The 16726-nt window shown below is 67.0% G+C and overlaps 3 protein-coding genes across 6 annotated transcripts in view; 1 reads left to right on the forward strand and 2 right to left on the reverse strand.

Annotated features, from left to right (window-relative positions):
• The window catches only part of LRSAM1 (leucine rich repeat and sterile alpha motif containing 1), a 34462-nt gene extending 32971 nt beyond the window's left edge, over nt 1-1491 (forward strand). The window contains exons 24-25 of the mRNA XM_075906009.2: nt 102-226; nt 738-1491. Of these exons, the coding sequence (XP_075762124.2) occupies nt 102-226; nt 738-863 (251 nt within the window). The 3' untranslated portion in view covers nt 864-1491. The remainder of the gene's footprint in view (nt 1-101; nt 227-737) is intronic.
• Nucleotides 1492-10539: 9048 nt separating this feature from the next.
• LOC142819307 (RING finger protein 227-like) lies at nt 10540-12476 on the reverse strand. Its single transcript, XM_075905226.2, has one exon. It carries the CDS (start codon nt 11803-11805, stop codon nt 11131-11133), a length of 675 nt encoding a protein of 224 aa, XP_075761341.2. The 5' UTR covers nt 11806-12476; the 3' UTR covers nt 10540-11130.
• Nucleotides 12477-13223: 747 nt separating this feature from the next.
• FKBP15 (FKBP prolyl isomerase family member 15) overlaps nt 13224-16726 on the reverse strand; it is a 48990-nt gene continuing 45487 nt past the window's right edge. For all 4 annotated transcript variants that reach the window (XM_075905219.2, XM_075905220.2, XM_075905221.2 and 1 more), the window contains 2 exons: nt 16539-16620; nt 13224-15267 (listed from right to left, as the gene is read on the reverse strand). In XM_075905219.2, the coding sequence (XP_075761334.2) occupies nt 15193-15267; nt 16539-16620 (157 nt within the window). In that variant the 3' untranslated portion in view covers nt 13224-15192. The remainder of the gene's footprint in view (nt 15268-16538; nt 16621-16726) is intronic.

The following is a 16726-nucleotide window of genomic DNA, read 5'->3' on the forward strand; positions in this document are numbered from 1 at the left end:
CGGAGACCGGGCTGCCGCTGCCTCCCCCAGACGGCAGGGCCCTGCGGTGCTGCTTGGCCCGGGCTGGGGCCAGCGCTCAGGCTTTCTCCTGCTGCCTGCAGAGCTGCTGAAGAGCACGGAGAACGAGGGCCCTGCTGCGCCTGCGGGAGAAGCCCTCCCTTCTGCGCCCGAGCCGGAGCCGGAGCCGGCGAGGAAGTCGGAGTGCGTGGTCTGCATGGAGCGGGAGGTGAGGCCTGGAGCCCGCGCAGGGGCTGTCGGGTGGAATGTGGGCAGCAGGGAGCTCCCAGGGGGTCAGCTGCCTAGCCTGGGGCAGGGGCCTCCCCCCTCTCCCTGCAGGGCACACGCCTCCTCCGGGCTGGGCCCGGCGTGTCCCCTTCGTGTCTGCAGCCCAGCAGCCTGACGGGGGGGGGGGGAACCAGGGACTCCTGTGGGCTCCCTTCCAGGGACACTTGCAAGCCGGGACGAGGGGAGCTTGGGCGGGGTGGCCACAGCCCTGGCCCCGCAGCCTGGCTCTGGCCAAGCCCAGCTCTCTGGCATGGCAGCCTGAGCGCTCAGCTCTGCCATGGACTCTCTGGGTGAGCTTGGGCAAATCACAGCCCTGCGCCGTGCCTCAGTTTCCCCTCTTGGAGCGGCAGGAGGCTGCTGCCAGGCCTGGCGGTGACTGTGCCCCAGGCTTGGCCAGAGGGCTGGGGCAGGAGCAGTATGACCCCCACCGCCACTCTGCCCCCTTCCTGCAGGCCCAAATGATCTTCCTGACCTGCGGCCACGTGTGCTGCTGCCTGACGTGCTGCGAGCTCCTGCGCATCTGCCCCCTGTGCCGCAAAGACATCGTGCAGCGCGTCCGCATCTTCCACAGCAGCTAGCGGGGGCGGGGCGCCGGGGCCTGCTGGACGTCCCATCCGATGCGCTCATCTCCGCGGCCCTGCCCCGGGGCCGCCAGGCTGCGTGGGGCACGACGGGCGTGTGCACGTCCCCTCCTGGCCGGGGCGACGCGGAGGCGGAATGTCCGACACTCCTGGAGCCGCCGGGCGCTGTGCATGTGGGGCTGCTGGGCCCGGCCCCTGCGGATTTCTGCCTCCCTCGCTCTGGGCGCGCCACGTCGCCCGGGACGGCAAGCCACCCCCCCCCCCGCGTATTTATTTGCCTTCAGTGACATGACCTCCCTGCAGTGTTCCCTGGCTCCCCAGTAGCTTTCATGGGGCCCTGGGGAGCTGTTGCTGGAGAGGCCAAGCATTTGGCAGCAGCCGTGTGATTCTCTGCAACCCCCCCCCCCCCACACACACACATGGCCCCTAGCCCCCCCACTCCTGCACCAGCGGGGCCTGGCCTGTAGCAGCTGACCCCCCCCCCCCCCACACGCTAACCCAGCTCCCAGTGCAGGGCCCAGCACACGGGACTGTGTCCGCTAGGATCCGTGGTCTCACCCCAGGGCTAGTTCTGAAGGTGAATGGCTGCTCCGCAGGGCGGGGGGGGGGGGGCGGTGTAGCAGGGCAGGGGGGCTGCTCCGCAGGGCAGGGGTCGTAGCAGGGCAGGGGGGCTGCTCCACAGGGCAGGGGGGCTGCTCCGCAGGGCGGGGGGGGGGGGGGCGTAGCAGGGCAGGGGGGCTGCTCCGCAGGGCGGGGGGGGGGGGGCGTAGCAGGGCAGGGGGGCTGCTCCGCAGGGCGGGGGGGGGCGTAGCAGGGCAGGGGGGCTGCTCCGCAGGGCGGGGGGGGGGGGCGTAGGGGCGGGGGGGGGGGCGGGGGGGGGCGTAGCAGGGCAGGGGGGCTGCTCCGCAGGGCGGGGGGGGGCGTAGCAGGGCAGGGGGGCTGCTCCGCAGGGCGGGGGGGGGCGTAGCAGGGCAGGGGGGCTGCTCCGCAGGGCGGGGGGGGGCGTAGCAGGGCAGGGGGGCTGCTCCGCAGGGCGGGGGGGGGCGTAGCAGGGCAGGGGGGCTGCTCCGCAGGGCGGGGGGGGGCGTAGCAGGGCAGGGGGGCTGCTCCGCAGGGCGGGGGGGGGCGTAGCAGGGCAGGGGGGCTGCTCCGCAGGGCGGGGGGGGGGGGGCGTAGCAGGGCAGGGGGGCTGCTCCGCAGGGCGGGGGGGGGGGCTGCTCCGCAGGGCGGGGGGGGGCGTAGCAGGGCAGGGGGGCTGCTCCGCAGGGCGGGGGGGGGCGTAGCAGGGCAGGGGGGCTGCTCCGCAGGGCGGGGGGGGGCGTAGCAGGGCAGGGGGGCTGCTCCGCAGGGCGGGGGGGGGGTAGCAGGGCAGAGATGGAGCGGCAGGGCCCCGCCTGTCACCGGGCTGGGGAGGGACAAAGCAAGCAGCATCCATTGGCAGGGTGGCTGGAGACTTTGCAGCTGCCGGATGGGGCCCAGGTGGCCAGGCTAGAATCGTGGGGCCATGGGCCCAGCCCTGCCGGGTCCTGGCTGAACAGAAACCGGCCTCTCTGAGCGACAGCTCCGCTTTCCTGGGCCGGGGAGAGCGGGGCTGTAGCCAATGGAACTGCTGGCTGCTTTGCATAGGGGCAAGTCATTTGGTTAATTACTTCTCCGTGTTAATTAATAAGTCCCAGCTCTCTAGACCTTGACTTACAAGCGGAACCAGCCGCTCTCGTCCCTTGGGCCTTGCCCAGCTGCTCTGTGCTGGTCGATGTTTCCTCGTGTTTCTCCCAACCTGTCAGGGCCCTTCTCCCTCTGTGGGCTGAGGTTCAAGCCAGCAATGGGGCAGCAGCGCAGCCCAGCTCCCCAGGTGTGGGGTGGGGGAGGCTCACCTCCCTCCCCGCGCCTTGCGGCCAGGGCAGGCCGTGGGACGTAGGGGGCAGGGCTCTGCGGGCCAGTGGCACTGTGTCCGGGGCAGGCCGTGGGACGTAGGGGGCAGGGCTCTGCGGGGCAGTGGCACTGTGTCCGGGGCAGGCCGTGGGACGTAGGGGGCAGGGCTCTGCGGGCCAGTGGCACTGTGTCCGGGGCAGGCCGTGGGACGTAGGGGGCAGGGCTCTGCGGGGCAGTGGCACTGTGTCCGGGGCAGGCCGTGGGACGTAGGGGGCAGGGCTCTGCGGGGCAGTGGCACTGTGTCCGGGGCAGGCCGTGGGACGTAGGGGGCAGGGCTCTGCGGGGCAGTGGCACTGTGTCCGGGGCAGGCCGTGGGACGTAGGGGGCAGGGCTCTGCGGGCCAGTGGCACTGTGTCCGGGGCAGGCCGTGGGACGTAGGGGGCAGGGCTCTGCGGGGCAGTGGCACTGTGTCCGGGGCAGGCCGTGGGACGTAGGGGGCAGGGCTCTGCGGGGCAGTGGCACTGTGTCCGGGGCAGGCCGTGGGACGTAGGGGGCAGGGCTCTGCGGGGCAGTGGCACTGTGTCCGGGGCAGGCCGTGGGACCCGAGGGGGGGGGCAGGCAGAGCAGCACCAGGCAGGTCCCTCTGTGAGCTCTGGAAGGGGGGTGCTGCCGTGCTCCTCTGGCTGGGCCCTGGAGCCAGGGGAAGCCTGGGGTGAGGTGCTGCCGTGGCCTGGGGCGCAGCAGGCTCCCTGGTTTGGGGGCTGGGCTGAAAGGCCACGGCAGGGGGGCCAGGGGCTTTGTCTCAGCACAGCAGGGGGCCCGGCCCAGCAAGGGCTTGGCGCAGCTGCCTGAACTAACTCAGCTCGCACTGGGGCAGAGGCCACACGGGGGGTCTCACCCCCACTTGCCCCAAACCCAGGGTCCTGCTCCTGTGGGTGGCTGAGTCCCCCTCATGCCCATAGCCTCTGGGGAGGGGGGGGCCGGATTAGGCCCTTCCTCCCTGCCATGGGTGCAGCACCAGCTGGTACTTCCTGTGGCATCATCCCCTCTGTCCTGCAGTGCCCAAGCTGGGCGGGGGGGGGGGGAGAGTTAGGTGAGAGCCCTGGGGGGGGGGGGGGCGGTGAGAGCCATGGGGGGGGGCAGTGAGAGCCCGGGGGGGGGGCGATGGGAGCCCTGGGGGGCAGTGGAAGCCCGGGGCGGCAGTGAGAGCCCGGGGGGGGGGGGCGATGGAAGCCCCGGGGGCAGTGGAAGCCCGGGGGGGCGATGGGAGCCCTGGGGGGCAGTGAGAGCCCGGGGGGGGGGGGCGATGGGAGCTCTGGGGGGCAGTGGAAGCCCGGGGGGGCAGTGAGAGCCCTGGGGGCGGGGCGATGGGAGCCCTGGGGGAGGCAGAGGGAGCCCTGGGGTGAGCCATCTCTGGGTGCCCAGCCTGTGGCTCAGGACCAGGGCCACCTAGGCTCCCAGCAGCAGCCCAGCGCCTCAGCCACGTCTCCGTCAGCCCACACTGCCCCTCCCCCATGGCCTGCTGCCCCCGGGCCCGTCGGGGGTCTGGGCCTTGGGCCTCCCCTGACCCGACGTCAGCCTCAGCCGCCCGCTGTCAGGCCGTCCCTGCTGCGCCCAGCAGTGGGCCAGGCAGGAGAGCGCGGCCGCGGGCCTGTGTGCACCGACCTGCATGGCAATAAAGGCCCGTCGGGCCGGGCCCCGCACCGAGACCTCGAGTGAATTTCCTGCCCCAGGCCCTGCGCGAGCTGCGGGGGAGGGGAGGGAGCCCCTCTGCTCCGGCGGGTGATTTGGGGCAGGGCGCGAAGAGGCAGTGGCTGTTGGGGAAGGCCCGTGGCCCAGTCTCTGCCCTTCTAGACCCTGGAGTGTGGGGCAAGTCCTCCCGGGACTGCAGCATCCGGGGCCTAGTAACGCTGCCCCAGCGGGGCCCCAGCTAACGGGCCGTGGCAAATGCGGAGCCAGGGGCCAGGGTGCCATGCCTGCCCGTGGGGGGTGGGCGGCGGGAGGCGCCGGTTGCTGGCTGTCCAGCCCGCGGGTGCCGTGTGTTGGGCGAAGGAAAAGGCGACGCACTAACCCCCAGGTGCCCCGCGGGCGACTTCCCTTGCGCTGCTTTTCCATTTTGCACCCGGCTTTCAGGCTGAGTTTTGCTGCCTTCACATTCTGGCCATTGCAGCTTCTCCTGCACTTCTGGGGCTGCTTGACGGGGGAGCCCTGAGGTGTCGGCCGGAGCCCCGGGGCGGTACGGAGCGACCGGGCCAAACTGGCCTCTGTCCTTCTCCTGGGGGACGGCCTAGGCCCAGCGCCTTTCCGTGCGCCCCGAACAGCAGTGGTCAGGCCCGGGCCATTCTTGTAGCATTTCCAAATGGCAGCCCCTTTGAGCACCACGCGCACGGGAATGCTGCTTCCCTCCTCAGTATTCGCTTGAGCTGGTCAACAGAGCCTGGGAATCCCCAGCTGACCCAGCACTGTGGGGCATTTCAAATGGGCAGTGCGGCACGGAGCCCGGGATCAGTGGGGTGGACTGCCCATTTGAAATGCACAAGAGCCCCCACTGGGGACCCCTGACCATTTCAAAGCTGGCACCTACATGCAGCCCAGAGTCAGCGGGACTTCCCTCTGGCCCAGGGCTGAGGCGGAGTGCCACGTTCCTCCTTCCACACGTACTCAAGCCCCAGGGGGGGCCCAGCGTGGGCTCTTGTACATTTCAAAGGAATGCGGAAGTGCCTATAAAATAACTGCTAGTTACATCCCTAGTACGAGATAAGGCAGCTCGCCACCTAGACCTTGCTGCCTTCCCCAAGGTACGGGCTTCCCGGCTCCTGCTTCCTTCCCCGAGGGACGGGCTTCCCGGCTCCTGCTTCCTTCCCCGAGGGACGGGCTTCCCGGCTCCTGCTTCCTTCCCCGAGGGACGGGCTTTCCAACGCCTGCTTCCTTCCCCGCGGTACGGGCTTTCCAACGCCTGCTTCCTTCCCCGCGGTACGGGCTTTCCGGACCCTGCTTCCTTCCCCGCGGTACGGGCTTTCCAACGCCTGCTTCCTTCCCCGAGGGACGGGCTTCCCGGCTCCTGCTTCCTTCCCCGAGGGACGGGCTTTCCAACGCCTGCTTCCTTCCCCGCGGTACGGGCTTTCCAACGCCTGCTTCCTTCCCCGCGGTACGGGCTTTCCGGACCCTGCTTCCTTCCCCGCGGTACGGGCTTCCCGGCTCCTGCTTCCTTCCCCGCGGTACGGGCTTCCCGGCTCCTGCTTCCTCCCCCGCGGTACGGGCTTCCCGGCTCCTGCTTCCTTCCCCGCGGTACGGGCTTCCCGGCTCCTGCTTCCTCCCCCGTGGTACGGGCTTCCCGGCTCCTGCTTCCTTCCCCGAGGTACGGGCTTTCCAATGCCTGCTTCCTTCCCCACGGTACGGGCTTTCCAATGCCTGCTTCCTTCCCCGCGGTACGGGCTTTCCAGACCTTGCTTCCTTCCCCGTGGTACGGGCTTCCCGGCTCCTGCTTCCTTACCCGAGGTACGGGCTTTCCGGACCCTGCTTCCTTCCCCGAGGTACGGGCTTCCCGGCTCCTGCTTCCTTCCCCGCGGTACGGGCTTTCCGGACCTTGCTTCCTTCCCCGCGGTACTGGCTTCCCGGCTCCTGCTTCCTTCCCCGTGGTACGGGCTTCCCGGCTCCTGCTTCCTTCCCCGCGGTACGGGCTTTCCGGACCTTGCTTCCTTCCCCGCGGTACTGGCTTCCCGGCTCCTGCTTCCTTCCCCGTGGTACGGGCTTCCCGGCTCCTGCTTCCTTCCCCGCGGTACGGGCTTCCCGGCTCCTGCTTCCTTCCCCGCGGTACGGGCTTCCCGGCTCCTGCTTCCTTCCCCGCGGTACGGGCGTTCCGGACTCTGCTTCCTTCCCCGCGGTATGGGCTTTCCGGACCCTACTTCCTTCCCCGCGGTACGGGCTTTCCGGACCCTGCTTCCTTCCCCGTGGTACGGGCTTTCCGGACCCTGCTTCCTTCCCCGCGGTACGGGCTTTCTGGACCCTGCTTCCTTCCCCGCGGTACGGGCTTCCCGGCTCCTGCTTCCTTCCCCGCGGTACGGGCGTTCCGGACTCTGCTTCCTTCCCCGCGGTATGGGCTTTCCGGACCCTACTTCCTTCCCCGCGGTACGGGCTTTCCGGACCCTGCTTCCTTCCACGAGGTACGGGCTTTCCGGACCCTGCTTCCTTCCCCGCGGTACGGGCTTTCTGGACCCTGCTTCCTTCCCCGCGGTACGGGCTTTCCGGACCCTGCTTCCTTCCCCGCGGTACGGGCTTTCCGGACCCTGCTTCCTTCCCCGAGGTACGGGCTTTCCGGACCCTGCTTCCTTCCCCGAGGTACGGGCTTTCCAGCTCCTGCTTCCTTCCCCGAGGTACGGGCTTTCCGGACCCTGCTTCCTTCCCCGAGGTACGGGCTTTCCGGCTCCTGCTTCCTTCCCCGAGGTACGGGCTTTCCGGACCCTGCTTCCTTCCCCGAGGTACGGGCTTTCCGGCTCCTGCTTCCTTCCCCGCGGTACGGGCTTTCCGGACCCTGCTTCCTTCCCCGCGGTACGGGCTTTCCGGACCCTGCTTCCTTCCCCGCGGTACGGGCTTTCTGGACCCTGCTTCCTTCCCCGCGGTACGGGCTTCCCGGCTCCTGCTTCCTTCCCCGCGGTACGGGCGTTCCGGACCCTGCTTCCTTCCCCGCGGTACGGGCTTTCCGGACCCTGCTTCCTTCCCCGCGGTACGGGCTTTCCGGACCCTGCTTCCTTCCCCGAGGTACGGGCTTTCCGGACCCTGCTTCCTTCCCCGCGGTACGGGCTTTCTGGACCCTGCTTCCTTCCCCGAAGTACGGGCTTTCCGGACCCTGCTTCCTTCCCCGAAGTACGGGCTTTCCGGACCCTGCTTCCTTCCCCGAGGTACGGGCTTTCCGGACCCTGCTTCCTTCCCCGAGGTACGGGCTTTCCAGCTCCTGCTTCCTTCCCCGAGGTACGGGCTTTCCGGACCCTGCTTTCTTCCCCGAGGTACGGGCTTTCCAACTCCTGCTTCCTTCCCCGCGGTACGGGCTTTCCGGACCCTGCTTCCTTCCCCGAGGTACGGGCTTTCCAGCTCCTGCTTCCTTCCCCGAGGTACGGGCTTTCCAACTCCTGCTTCCTTCCCCGAGGTACGGGCTTTCCGGACCCTGCTTCCTTCCCCGCGGTACGGGCTTTCCAACTCCTGCTTCCTTCCCCGAGGTACGGGCTTTCCAACTCCTGCTTCCTTCCCCGCGGTACGGGCTTTCCAACTCCTGCTTCCTTCCCCGAGGTACGGGCTTTCCAGCTCCTGCTTCCTTCCCCGAGGTACGGGCTTTCCGGACCCTGCTTCCTTCCCCGCGGTACGGGCTTTCCGGCTCCTGCTTCCTTCCCCGAGGTACGGGCTTTCCAACTCCTGCTTCCTTCCCTGAGGTACGGGCTTTCCAGTTATGCTGGGTTGTGCCTGCATTTCTCACCTGCTAGCCATACCCAGCTGATGCTAAGGTGGCTATGGCCTCACTTGGAAGGGGTGAGTGCAGCATGTGTAGGCCACCTGGATTCCTACCCTAAGGAGCCAATTTGCCTGGGCCGCCTCCCTGGCTCTGTTCTTTCAGCCAGAGCTGGGGCTAGGAAAGATGCTGCTTTGCTTTCAGAGGCCATCGGTGCCCCCATGTCTCCCCAGGCCCTCAGGGCACTGCTGCTAGGGCTCCCCCATTATTAATCCCTTTACCCTTGGGGAGCATTGAAATGATTGATGGGGGGGGGGGGGTAGTTCAGAGCAGCCATGAACTCAGGTAAACTGAGGCCTGGAGTGCCAGGTGGCCCAGCCCGAGCCCTGCGTGAGCTGCAATGCACAAGGGCCTGTTTGCCTCGGCCGGCAGCGCCTGCATCCTTGTGAGGAGAGTGGCAATAGCTGGTGCAGTAAGTGTGGGTCAGGCCAGGGCCGCCAGCCGCTGTATTTGCCTTCTGCAGATAGTCAGCCAGTGGGGGGGAGGGGGGAGATGGGGCTTAGTGCTCTGACTCCAGCTGTGGGGGGAGGGGCCCCCAGGCAGCCCAGGAGCCCCTTTTGCAGGGCTGAGCCCTTCCTGGCTGCACCCCAGCGCCCGTGTGGGCTCTGGCGGGTGGAAGGGGCCCTGGGGCAGTCTCCCGGCCCTTTGCCCCAGGCGCAAGGGGGAGGCGTGGGCTGGCAGTGGGGGGAGCCTGGCCAGGGAGCCCAGACCCGGATGCAGGTTTCTCAGCGTCTCTGCCGGTGGAGGCTGCGGCATGGCCTCCCACCCCCCATGGCAGGGACCTGCACTGGCCCCCTCCCCCCAGCTCGGCCCTGCCCAGCGTGGGGCCTCGCCGGGGTCAGAGCTGCGTGGGGGAGGGGAGAGGGCACAGAACTGGAACGGCTGCACCCTGGTGTGTGGTGAGCCCAAGGCCCAGACTGCACCAAGCGGCCATGCCCAGCAAGGGGCTCCAGGTGAGAGCCCCACCAGCCAGGTGGCCTCTGTTCTATGCTAACCCGGGGCAGAGCAGCGGTGCCCGGCCCAGGCCCCATTGTGGGCTGGGGCGGGAGGGGAGCACGGGGAGTCATGGGGACAGAAGATGTGAGCGTGAGCACAGGCTGGGGGGGCCCTCAGCGAGGGGGTGGGAGGAGCTTAGGGAGCCCCCTGGAAGGGAGCAGCGTCCCTGCTGCAGCCTTGTGCCTGGTGTTAACTGCTGGGGCAACCAGCTGCAGCCAAGGCCCGTTTGCAGAGCTGGTGGGGACTCCCCAGCTGTTCGCCGCAGTCCAGAATGGGCTCACCCGTACCCGCATTAATGGGCAATTAACAGGGACCAGCTCTGCATGGCTAAGCCCTTCCTGGCCCATTGGCCTGGAGCCCGAGGGGGGGTACAAGGGCCTCTGAGCCAGCTTGTAAACGTGTTCAGGTGCCAGAGACTCGGACGCCAAGGCCAGTGGGGCCATGGAGAGCGGCTGGAGCCCCAGAGACCTGGCCCCGGACAAAGCCAGGCGCAGAACCGTTAGCGCATCGCTCGCGGCTGGAAACGTGGACCTGCGGCGAATGGTTCCGCTGGTTAGTTCCCCTTCCTGGCAAAAACGTCGTCTCAGTTCTAGGCAGCATTTGATGGGTGTCACGTCTCTGCTTCCCAGACAGGCCACAAGCCCCACCCCAGCAGATTAAGCTGGGCTCGTTTAGCCCAGGCCCAGCTCTGGCTGGGTCAGTGACCAGGCCTCTCCCCCGTGCCCCGGCTGCCACCTGTACCCGTGATGGGTCTGGGTCATACTCCAGGGCACGGCTAAAGATGCTAAACTGGGGAGGCCAATGCTGGAGCACTGGTGCCGTGAGACAAACCTGCTCAGTGACTCCCCCCCCCGTTTGCGGGGGCATGCCGAGGCGATTGGCAGCCAGGCTCTGAGCCGGGGCCACTTTATACCACGCTAGCTTTGTGAACAGCACGTGCGGTGCCCACACAAGGGCCCTGCAGACGGGCAAGGCTGTTATGGCAGCACCAATAACTCCCACCGAAACCAGCTCCTGGCGGGAGCCCAAGTACCTGTGTGCACACAGGTCCCTGGTACAGGAGCCTGGCTCCAGCTGTAGGAACCTTTGGTGTCTTTCAAAAATCTGCCCCTCAGTGCCTGGGTTTGAGGCTCAGGCTCCCTGACCACCTCATGTTAGAAACTCGCCCTCTACCCCCAGGCTTCCCCAGAACCAGCCCATGGCAGATGCTCCCGTGGGGCCCGGGAGTTGAGTGGCTGGGCTGCAGGGGCCCTGGGCTCTCTTGGCTCCCCCCCACGGCGCTGACAGACCAAGCAGGCAGGGGGGCATGAGCAGATGCTGCCTTTATTTCCTCTTCGACTCCCCCTCCCCCTCTCAGCGTCTACCCCAGCCACCTCGCCTGCATCTCCTGGCCCAGGTGCCCGACTGCCCGGAGCACAGGGCAGCGCTGGTGTCACGGTGGCCCGGCACGGCTGGCCCAGCCCCTCACTGGTCCTGCAGGCGAAGCCCGGCGGCCCCAGAACTGCAGCCACCACCCCCAGTTCAGTGGGGCTCCAGCGTTGCATTTGGGCTGTTTCCATGTGGAAAGGCTCCGGGCCAGCCTGAGGCACATGCAGCCTGAGCAGCCCAGGGCCTCAAAATGCCATGGCTGCCACTGCCGAGGGCCACACCCCCAAGACACCGGTGGCACCGAGGCCAGCAGCCCCTTCCCAGCCCCCCCATGGGCTGCATCCAGCGGCTGTTCACCTGCTCCCCCACAGCCAGTGCCTCCCTCCTGCTCCAGCCACCGTCCCCGGGACGCTCCGAGGTAGGTGCAGGTGCTCAGGCTGCAGAGGGCACCGCTGGCCCTGCCCCCTCCCCACTGCAGCTGGGCCCGGGGTCCAGTCCGATCCGGGGCTGGATCCAGCTGCCCTCCTGCTACTTGAGGAAGAGCAGCAGGAAGAAGACGGAGATGATGAGGATGAGGATGCCCATGGCGAAGCAGAGGCGCAGATTCTCCACCGAGGAGAGGGGGGGCTGAGCATCCGGGGGGGCCGCTCGGCCCGGGAGCCCCACCAGGAAGGCGTTTTGCAGCTCCTGCACGTGGACCCCGCTCCAGGCCCGGGGGCTGCCCGGCCCGGCCAAGCCGTACGGGGCCACCATGCTGCTGATGGTGAAGATGGACGAATGGGTCACGTAGTTAAACTCCACGTCGAGGGTGAGCGAGGAATCGCTCATGGGACAGGCTGAGGCACTAGAGGGCGCCGCCGCCTCCTGCTCCTCCTCCCCGGGGCCCAAGTCTGCCCCCGCCGGGCCCCCGGGGCTGCGCAGGCTACATGGGGCCACTGACGCCCGCAGAACGGCCTCGTCATTCTGCAGGGCCTGCAGCCCCTGCTTGGGCACCGGGGTCACCGTCCTGCAGAAGGGGCAGACCACGAAGGAGACGGCCCGCGCCTGGCAGACCAGCTTCCGGAGGCAGGAGAGGCACAGCGAGTGGTGGCACAGCAGCAGCTTGGGCATCCGCCACTGGGAAGCTGCTCCGTAGGCCTCGTAGCAAATCCCACACTCCCTGGCGCACGCGTCCAGCAGGACGTCCGCCGGAGCCAGCGCCATGCGGCCGGGCTGGGGGCTTGTCCTGGGGAAGCAGCTCCGCTCGCTAGGCCAGGCTGTCACTGAGGGGCTGGGCTGCCTTTGGCCCCCCCACAGCAGAGTGGGTGCTGGGAGAGTCCTGGCGACGTCCCCAGGGGAGCAGGACACGGGGCTGCCTCAGTTCTTCGCTGGGACCCGACCCTGCTGGCCACGGGCCTGGGCGCCCAGCGCGCTCTGAGCCCAGCCCGCGAGCGGAGCTGCTCTTGTACCCGGCCGCAGCGTAGTCACTGAGTAACAGGCCAGGTGGCTGTTTGCTGGGAAGGCAGTGACCAGCCATTCCCCTTGGCCAGGGCACGCCCTGGACTTTCATCACCAAGCCAGGGGGTGGCAGAGCAGGAGCTGACCTGCTTGGAGTTCTCACCCCTCCTCAGAGGGGCTGGGCTGCAGGCGGAGCCTGGGGAGAGAGCAGCCGGGCCAGCAGCTCTCCAAACAAGTGTGGTCAGATCAGCAGGGGCCTAGTGCCCCATGACTGCAGGGGGAGGTTCCTGGCCCCCTGGCACGGTCTCTAGTCCCGGGCTTGACTCCCAGGAGTACAAAGGCCTGCTCTGGAGTCGCTAGCACGTTCCGCTCAGGCCGTTTGGTCCCAGGTGGGGCCCCTGCAGCGGCAGAGCGAGGGGCAGCCTGACCTGTACAGGGCTTGCAGGGAGGGAGGGGTGGGCAAAAGGGCCTCCCCAGGCTGGATCCCACCCATGGAGGTCCTGCCGCTCCCCCCCCCCCCCCCAGGCCAATCAGGACCTGGGGGCAGGGGAGGAAGCGCCCAAAGTCTCCTCCCACGCTGCAAGGGGCTCTGCCCTTAGAGTCAAGCACCAGCTGCTGGGGGGTGACTAAGCCTGGCTCCCTGGCAGGCAGGGGGCAGGCTTCCTGTGCTCCCCCCGCCCAAAGGCCCTGCCTGACCTGGGGGTGGAGAGCTCCCCAAGTCTCCTCCCTTCAGGGAGCAGTCAGCTGTTCAGAACAGCTGGTGGGTTTTTTTTGGGGGGGGGGAGGTCAAAGACTTCATGCGCTCCCCCACTCACAGACCAATCAGGGTCTGGGCAGGGAAATGTCCTGGCCCCGCCCCTTCCAAGGTGGCCAGGGGCCACTTCAAAAATTTCAGAAGTGGCCCCTGGTCAAAAATTATTGCCCACCCCGGGCCTGGGGGGAGAAAGTGGAGGGGGAGGTTGAGACTGGCTGGGTGGAAAGCACGGGAGGCCTTGGCAGACACGGAAGGAGCGAGCTGGGCCTGTGAGGACGCGCAGCCATTGTGCTGAGCTCCGGGGATGCTGCAGCAAGCGCCTCACTTCCCGTCCCGGGCGCTGGATTCCGCGCCCGTTACACACAGAATGAAGAAACGGGCTGTTGGGATTCGGAATGAGCCGTGTCCAATCAAAGCCCGCGTGACCCAGAAGGATTTAATTGCACTTTTATTGTTTGGGTCTTATCAAATCGGTACAGGGGCACAGGGCTGGCCTGTGGTACAGTAAGTGATGTTCCCAACGATGGCGCTCACAAGGACAGACAGAGACCATCACAACAAGGGGGCCCCTGGAAAAGCTGCTTTCCACGTGTTAATGGCTTTGCTCAGACATTTATTCCATACTTTGCCTTCACAGCATTTCTGCTTGAGAGCAAGGTGCTCCACCCCCAGCCAGGGGAGTTCCGTGAAACAAGCGAGGCTGGTATTTTCAATTAAATTTGGTTACTTATCCCATTTGTATCCCTAGAGCAAAGCTGCTCTTGGATTCGAGAGTCACGGTGGTCAGGCACGTTTGCACTCTGCACTGCCGGAGCTAAAGCAAGTCAGTCTGTGCTCAGTGCAACCCTTGCCAATGCTGCTCAGATATTTTTGTGAACGTGTTCACAGAACCCAGACCAGACAGGCTGTTCCCATTAGCCTGGGAGCGGGAGTGGGGATTTTACAAACAAGTGGTTCCTCCCCTCGTGCAATATTTGCGCCTCAGGGCTGCCTGTGTACAGGAGAGACCCTGGAAGCGAAGTGACAAGAAAACGAACACGCCTAAGATTGAAACTTCCCAACCGAGTGAAAAGCAAAAGCAAACGGCCCAAAGCATGAAAATTCTGTTCCAATAAGCTGAGCAAGCCAGCCTGGGTAGACTCGCTCTCAGTGACAAGCTAGCAGTGTCCTGCGTAAGGAGCTCTGGTAACACTGCACTCCGGCCACCTCCTGCAGCAGAGAACGAGACAGCAGGCTCCTCAGGCTGGGCCCTCTCGTCTGTAGTGCTGTTCTGTGGCCTGGCCACACGTGAGCGGAGTGAGGACGTGGGGCTAAGCAGCCGCTGCAGCGGCCGTGGGGAGCGGGGTTGGGAGACACGGTCGTGTCCTTGTGTCAGACTTTGCAGTGAGCAGGAGGCGACAGAAAGGGCCGTTGTGCGGACACGAACCTTCCCAGAACCGCTCTGCTGCCCAGTGCCCCATGCCAGTTAACTGGGCAGCTGCCGTTGACTATTTGCCTTGCTGGTTCACTGGACCTGTACTCTGGGTAAGGAGCAGGCTGCCTGTTCTGCGGGCTTTGCAGCTTGTGATTTGGACAGGCTGGCGGGATAGCTCGGCCGTAAGGGGATGAAGGTCACAGCAGACAGGGAGCAGCTGGCAGAGCGGGGCCACGACCACACTGTGGCCCTGAGCACTACCCAGCCGGGGGAGCCTTTGCACTTACTTGAAGCCGCCTGCCTCTAGCTGGCAGAGGGCTCGTTCCCCTGGTCTCAGCCCGTCCCAGCCCCATGGCCGTGGGGCAGCCCAGCAGCCCTTGGCTCAGGAAGCTCCGGTCGTTTTCTACATGCAAAGGTGCCGTGGCTGCGGCGAGGCCTGGGGCTGGGCCGAGAACAGGGAGTAGAGTCTCCACAGCACAGAGCTTCATGCGCTTGCAGCTCCCCGCCGGGAGCACGTTTGCGGCGGGCGGCTGGGAAGCCCTACGGGGGAGCCAGAAGCTCGGCAGCGGCAGGTTTAGTCCGACAGCCCCTGAGCTTTGGGATCCCCTCGCCGTGGTGCTGGTATCGATTCCGGGAGGGGGGGGCAATTTTCTTGTCCCGTTTTCGTTACTGCATCTGCTGCAGCATCCGGCCAGGCTTGCTGATCACACAGCTCTCCCTTCCTCCCTTCGGTGCGAGCGTCAGATTAGCAAATCAATGGCACGTGGGGACGAGCGTGAGCCAGGCTAGCCGATCCGGCCTGCGCGACTGTCCCGGCCGCCCAGCAGCGCAGTCTCTTGCTCGCAGCCCCCCGGGCCGGCGGGTCCCAAGTCTGTTCCATTCCCAGCCCAAGGAAACGCCGCTGGGAAGTGCAAAATAGGCCTGAAGAAGCCATGTGCCCCAGGGGAAGCTCACCGGCTTGCCGCATCCAGATCCTCTTCCAGGTTCATCCCAGCCAGTCCAGGTCGTCGTCGTCATCGTCCCCAAAGAGCGGGGCAGGGGGCGGGTGCCCCTTCATGCTCTGAAAGCCCAAATGGAAAGCGGGGAGGTTACCCGAGTTCAGGCTCTGCAGAGTCTGGCATGAGGCAGCACCAGGAAGCCACCCGGCTGACGGTTCCTCTACCTCGCACGGCGGCTCTGCAGCCCCCGACATGGCCCATCCCCCAGGTGTCTCGGGGCTCAATTCCCTCGTGGGTCTCCAGTCCAGACGAATCTGGGGCTGCCAAAGCCTCACCAGTGAGGGCTAAAGTAACTGAGGGCGCGTACGCAGGGGGAGCTGCGGGGTGGCAGCCAGGAGGCTCCCCCGTCCCAAAGTTACTCCAGAGCAAACTGGCTGAACGTCTCGGTCATTCCAGCGGGGACAGAGACCGGGGAGGCATCTGCAAGGGACGTGGGCGGCCCTGCACCCACCTCTGGGCACTTGGGAAAGGCCCAGGACCACCAAGCCAGAAAGCCCAAACAGGCTCCAACGTGCCCTAGGAGACACCAGGTGCAGCGATGTCAGAGCTCCGGATCCCTGGCTCTAGCATCCCGGCAGCTACCCACAGTGGGAAGCGGAGCCCCACATCACCCTGTCCACAGCCAGCAGTTAGATGTCCGTTCGGGGGAGCACACCACTGCCTCCCGGGGGCTGTGGGGCGCCTAAGCCAGCAGGCAGCCTGAACATGGGCCGGGAACGGGCCTCACGTGCCACTTAGATGGACAAACCCCAGCCGCCCCAGAGCTTTGAGCACTAGGGAGGAGACGGGCACCTGGAGGCCCAGCAGGGAGAACAGCGCACGTAAACCCTGACGTGGAACCGACACTCCCTCGGCCACACGGCTCGCCGGCCTTTAACCCTAGCAGGAGCCAGGTGGCTCGCCAGGGTCCAGGCTCGCGTGGGAACGTTCCTCGTGGGAAGGGGGCACCCGCCATGCCAGGCGCTTCCAGGCCCCACCTGAACCCCCTCAAGCTGCTCTCGACTTGCGCTTGGACCATGCTCCTGCTCCCGCTGCAGGGCCCTGGCCCCATGGCGGCAGCTGCCGGCCTGGATCCTGCCCGTTCCCACGTGGCTGAGGCGCGAGCAGTCACTCGTCAGCAGGCGCCACGGCGCAGGGCCGGCAGCACGAGGAGGGGAAGGACGCGGGAGCAGGGGGCAGCCCTCACCCAGCCCGTGGCAACGGGAGAGCTGAGAGCCAGGGCCCAGCTGGTTTTACAGCAGCCCAAGCCTGGCACTTGCAGGCACGTCCCCCAGGGCCGCGCAGACACTCAGGCGCCAAACCCGGAGTTTGGGGATCACTGCCGAGCTCTTACCACTTCCTCCTCCTCCTCCTCGGGCGGCACGCCAGGCTTCAGTGCTGCAGCTCTGAACAAGCCACTGCCGTCCCCAGGGACACTGCGGAGGGAGGGAAGGGAAGGGAACAAAGCTCATTCTCCGCGCGGGAGGGCGGCCGGCTCTAATCCACCTGCTCTCTGAGGGGTGAAGCCAGCTGGGGCTTTGC

The sequence above is a fragment of the Pelodiscus sinensis genome, chromosome 23 (genome assembly GCF_052426305.1).
Source record: "Pelodiscus sinensis isolate ZL-2025 chromosome 23, ASM5242630v1, whole genome shotgun sequence".
Classification (NCBI taxonomy): Eukaryota; Metazoa; Chordata; order Testudines; family Trionychidae; genus Pelodiscus; species Pelodiscus sinensis.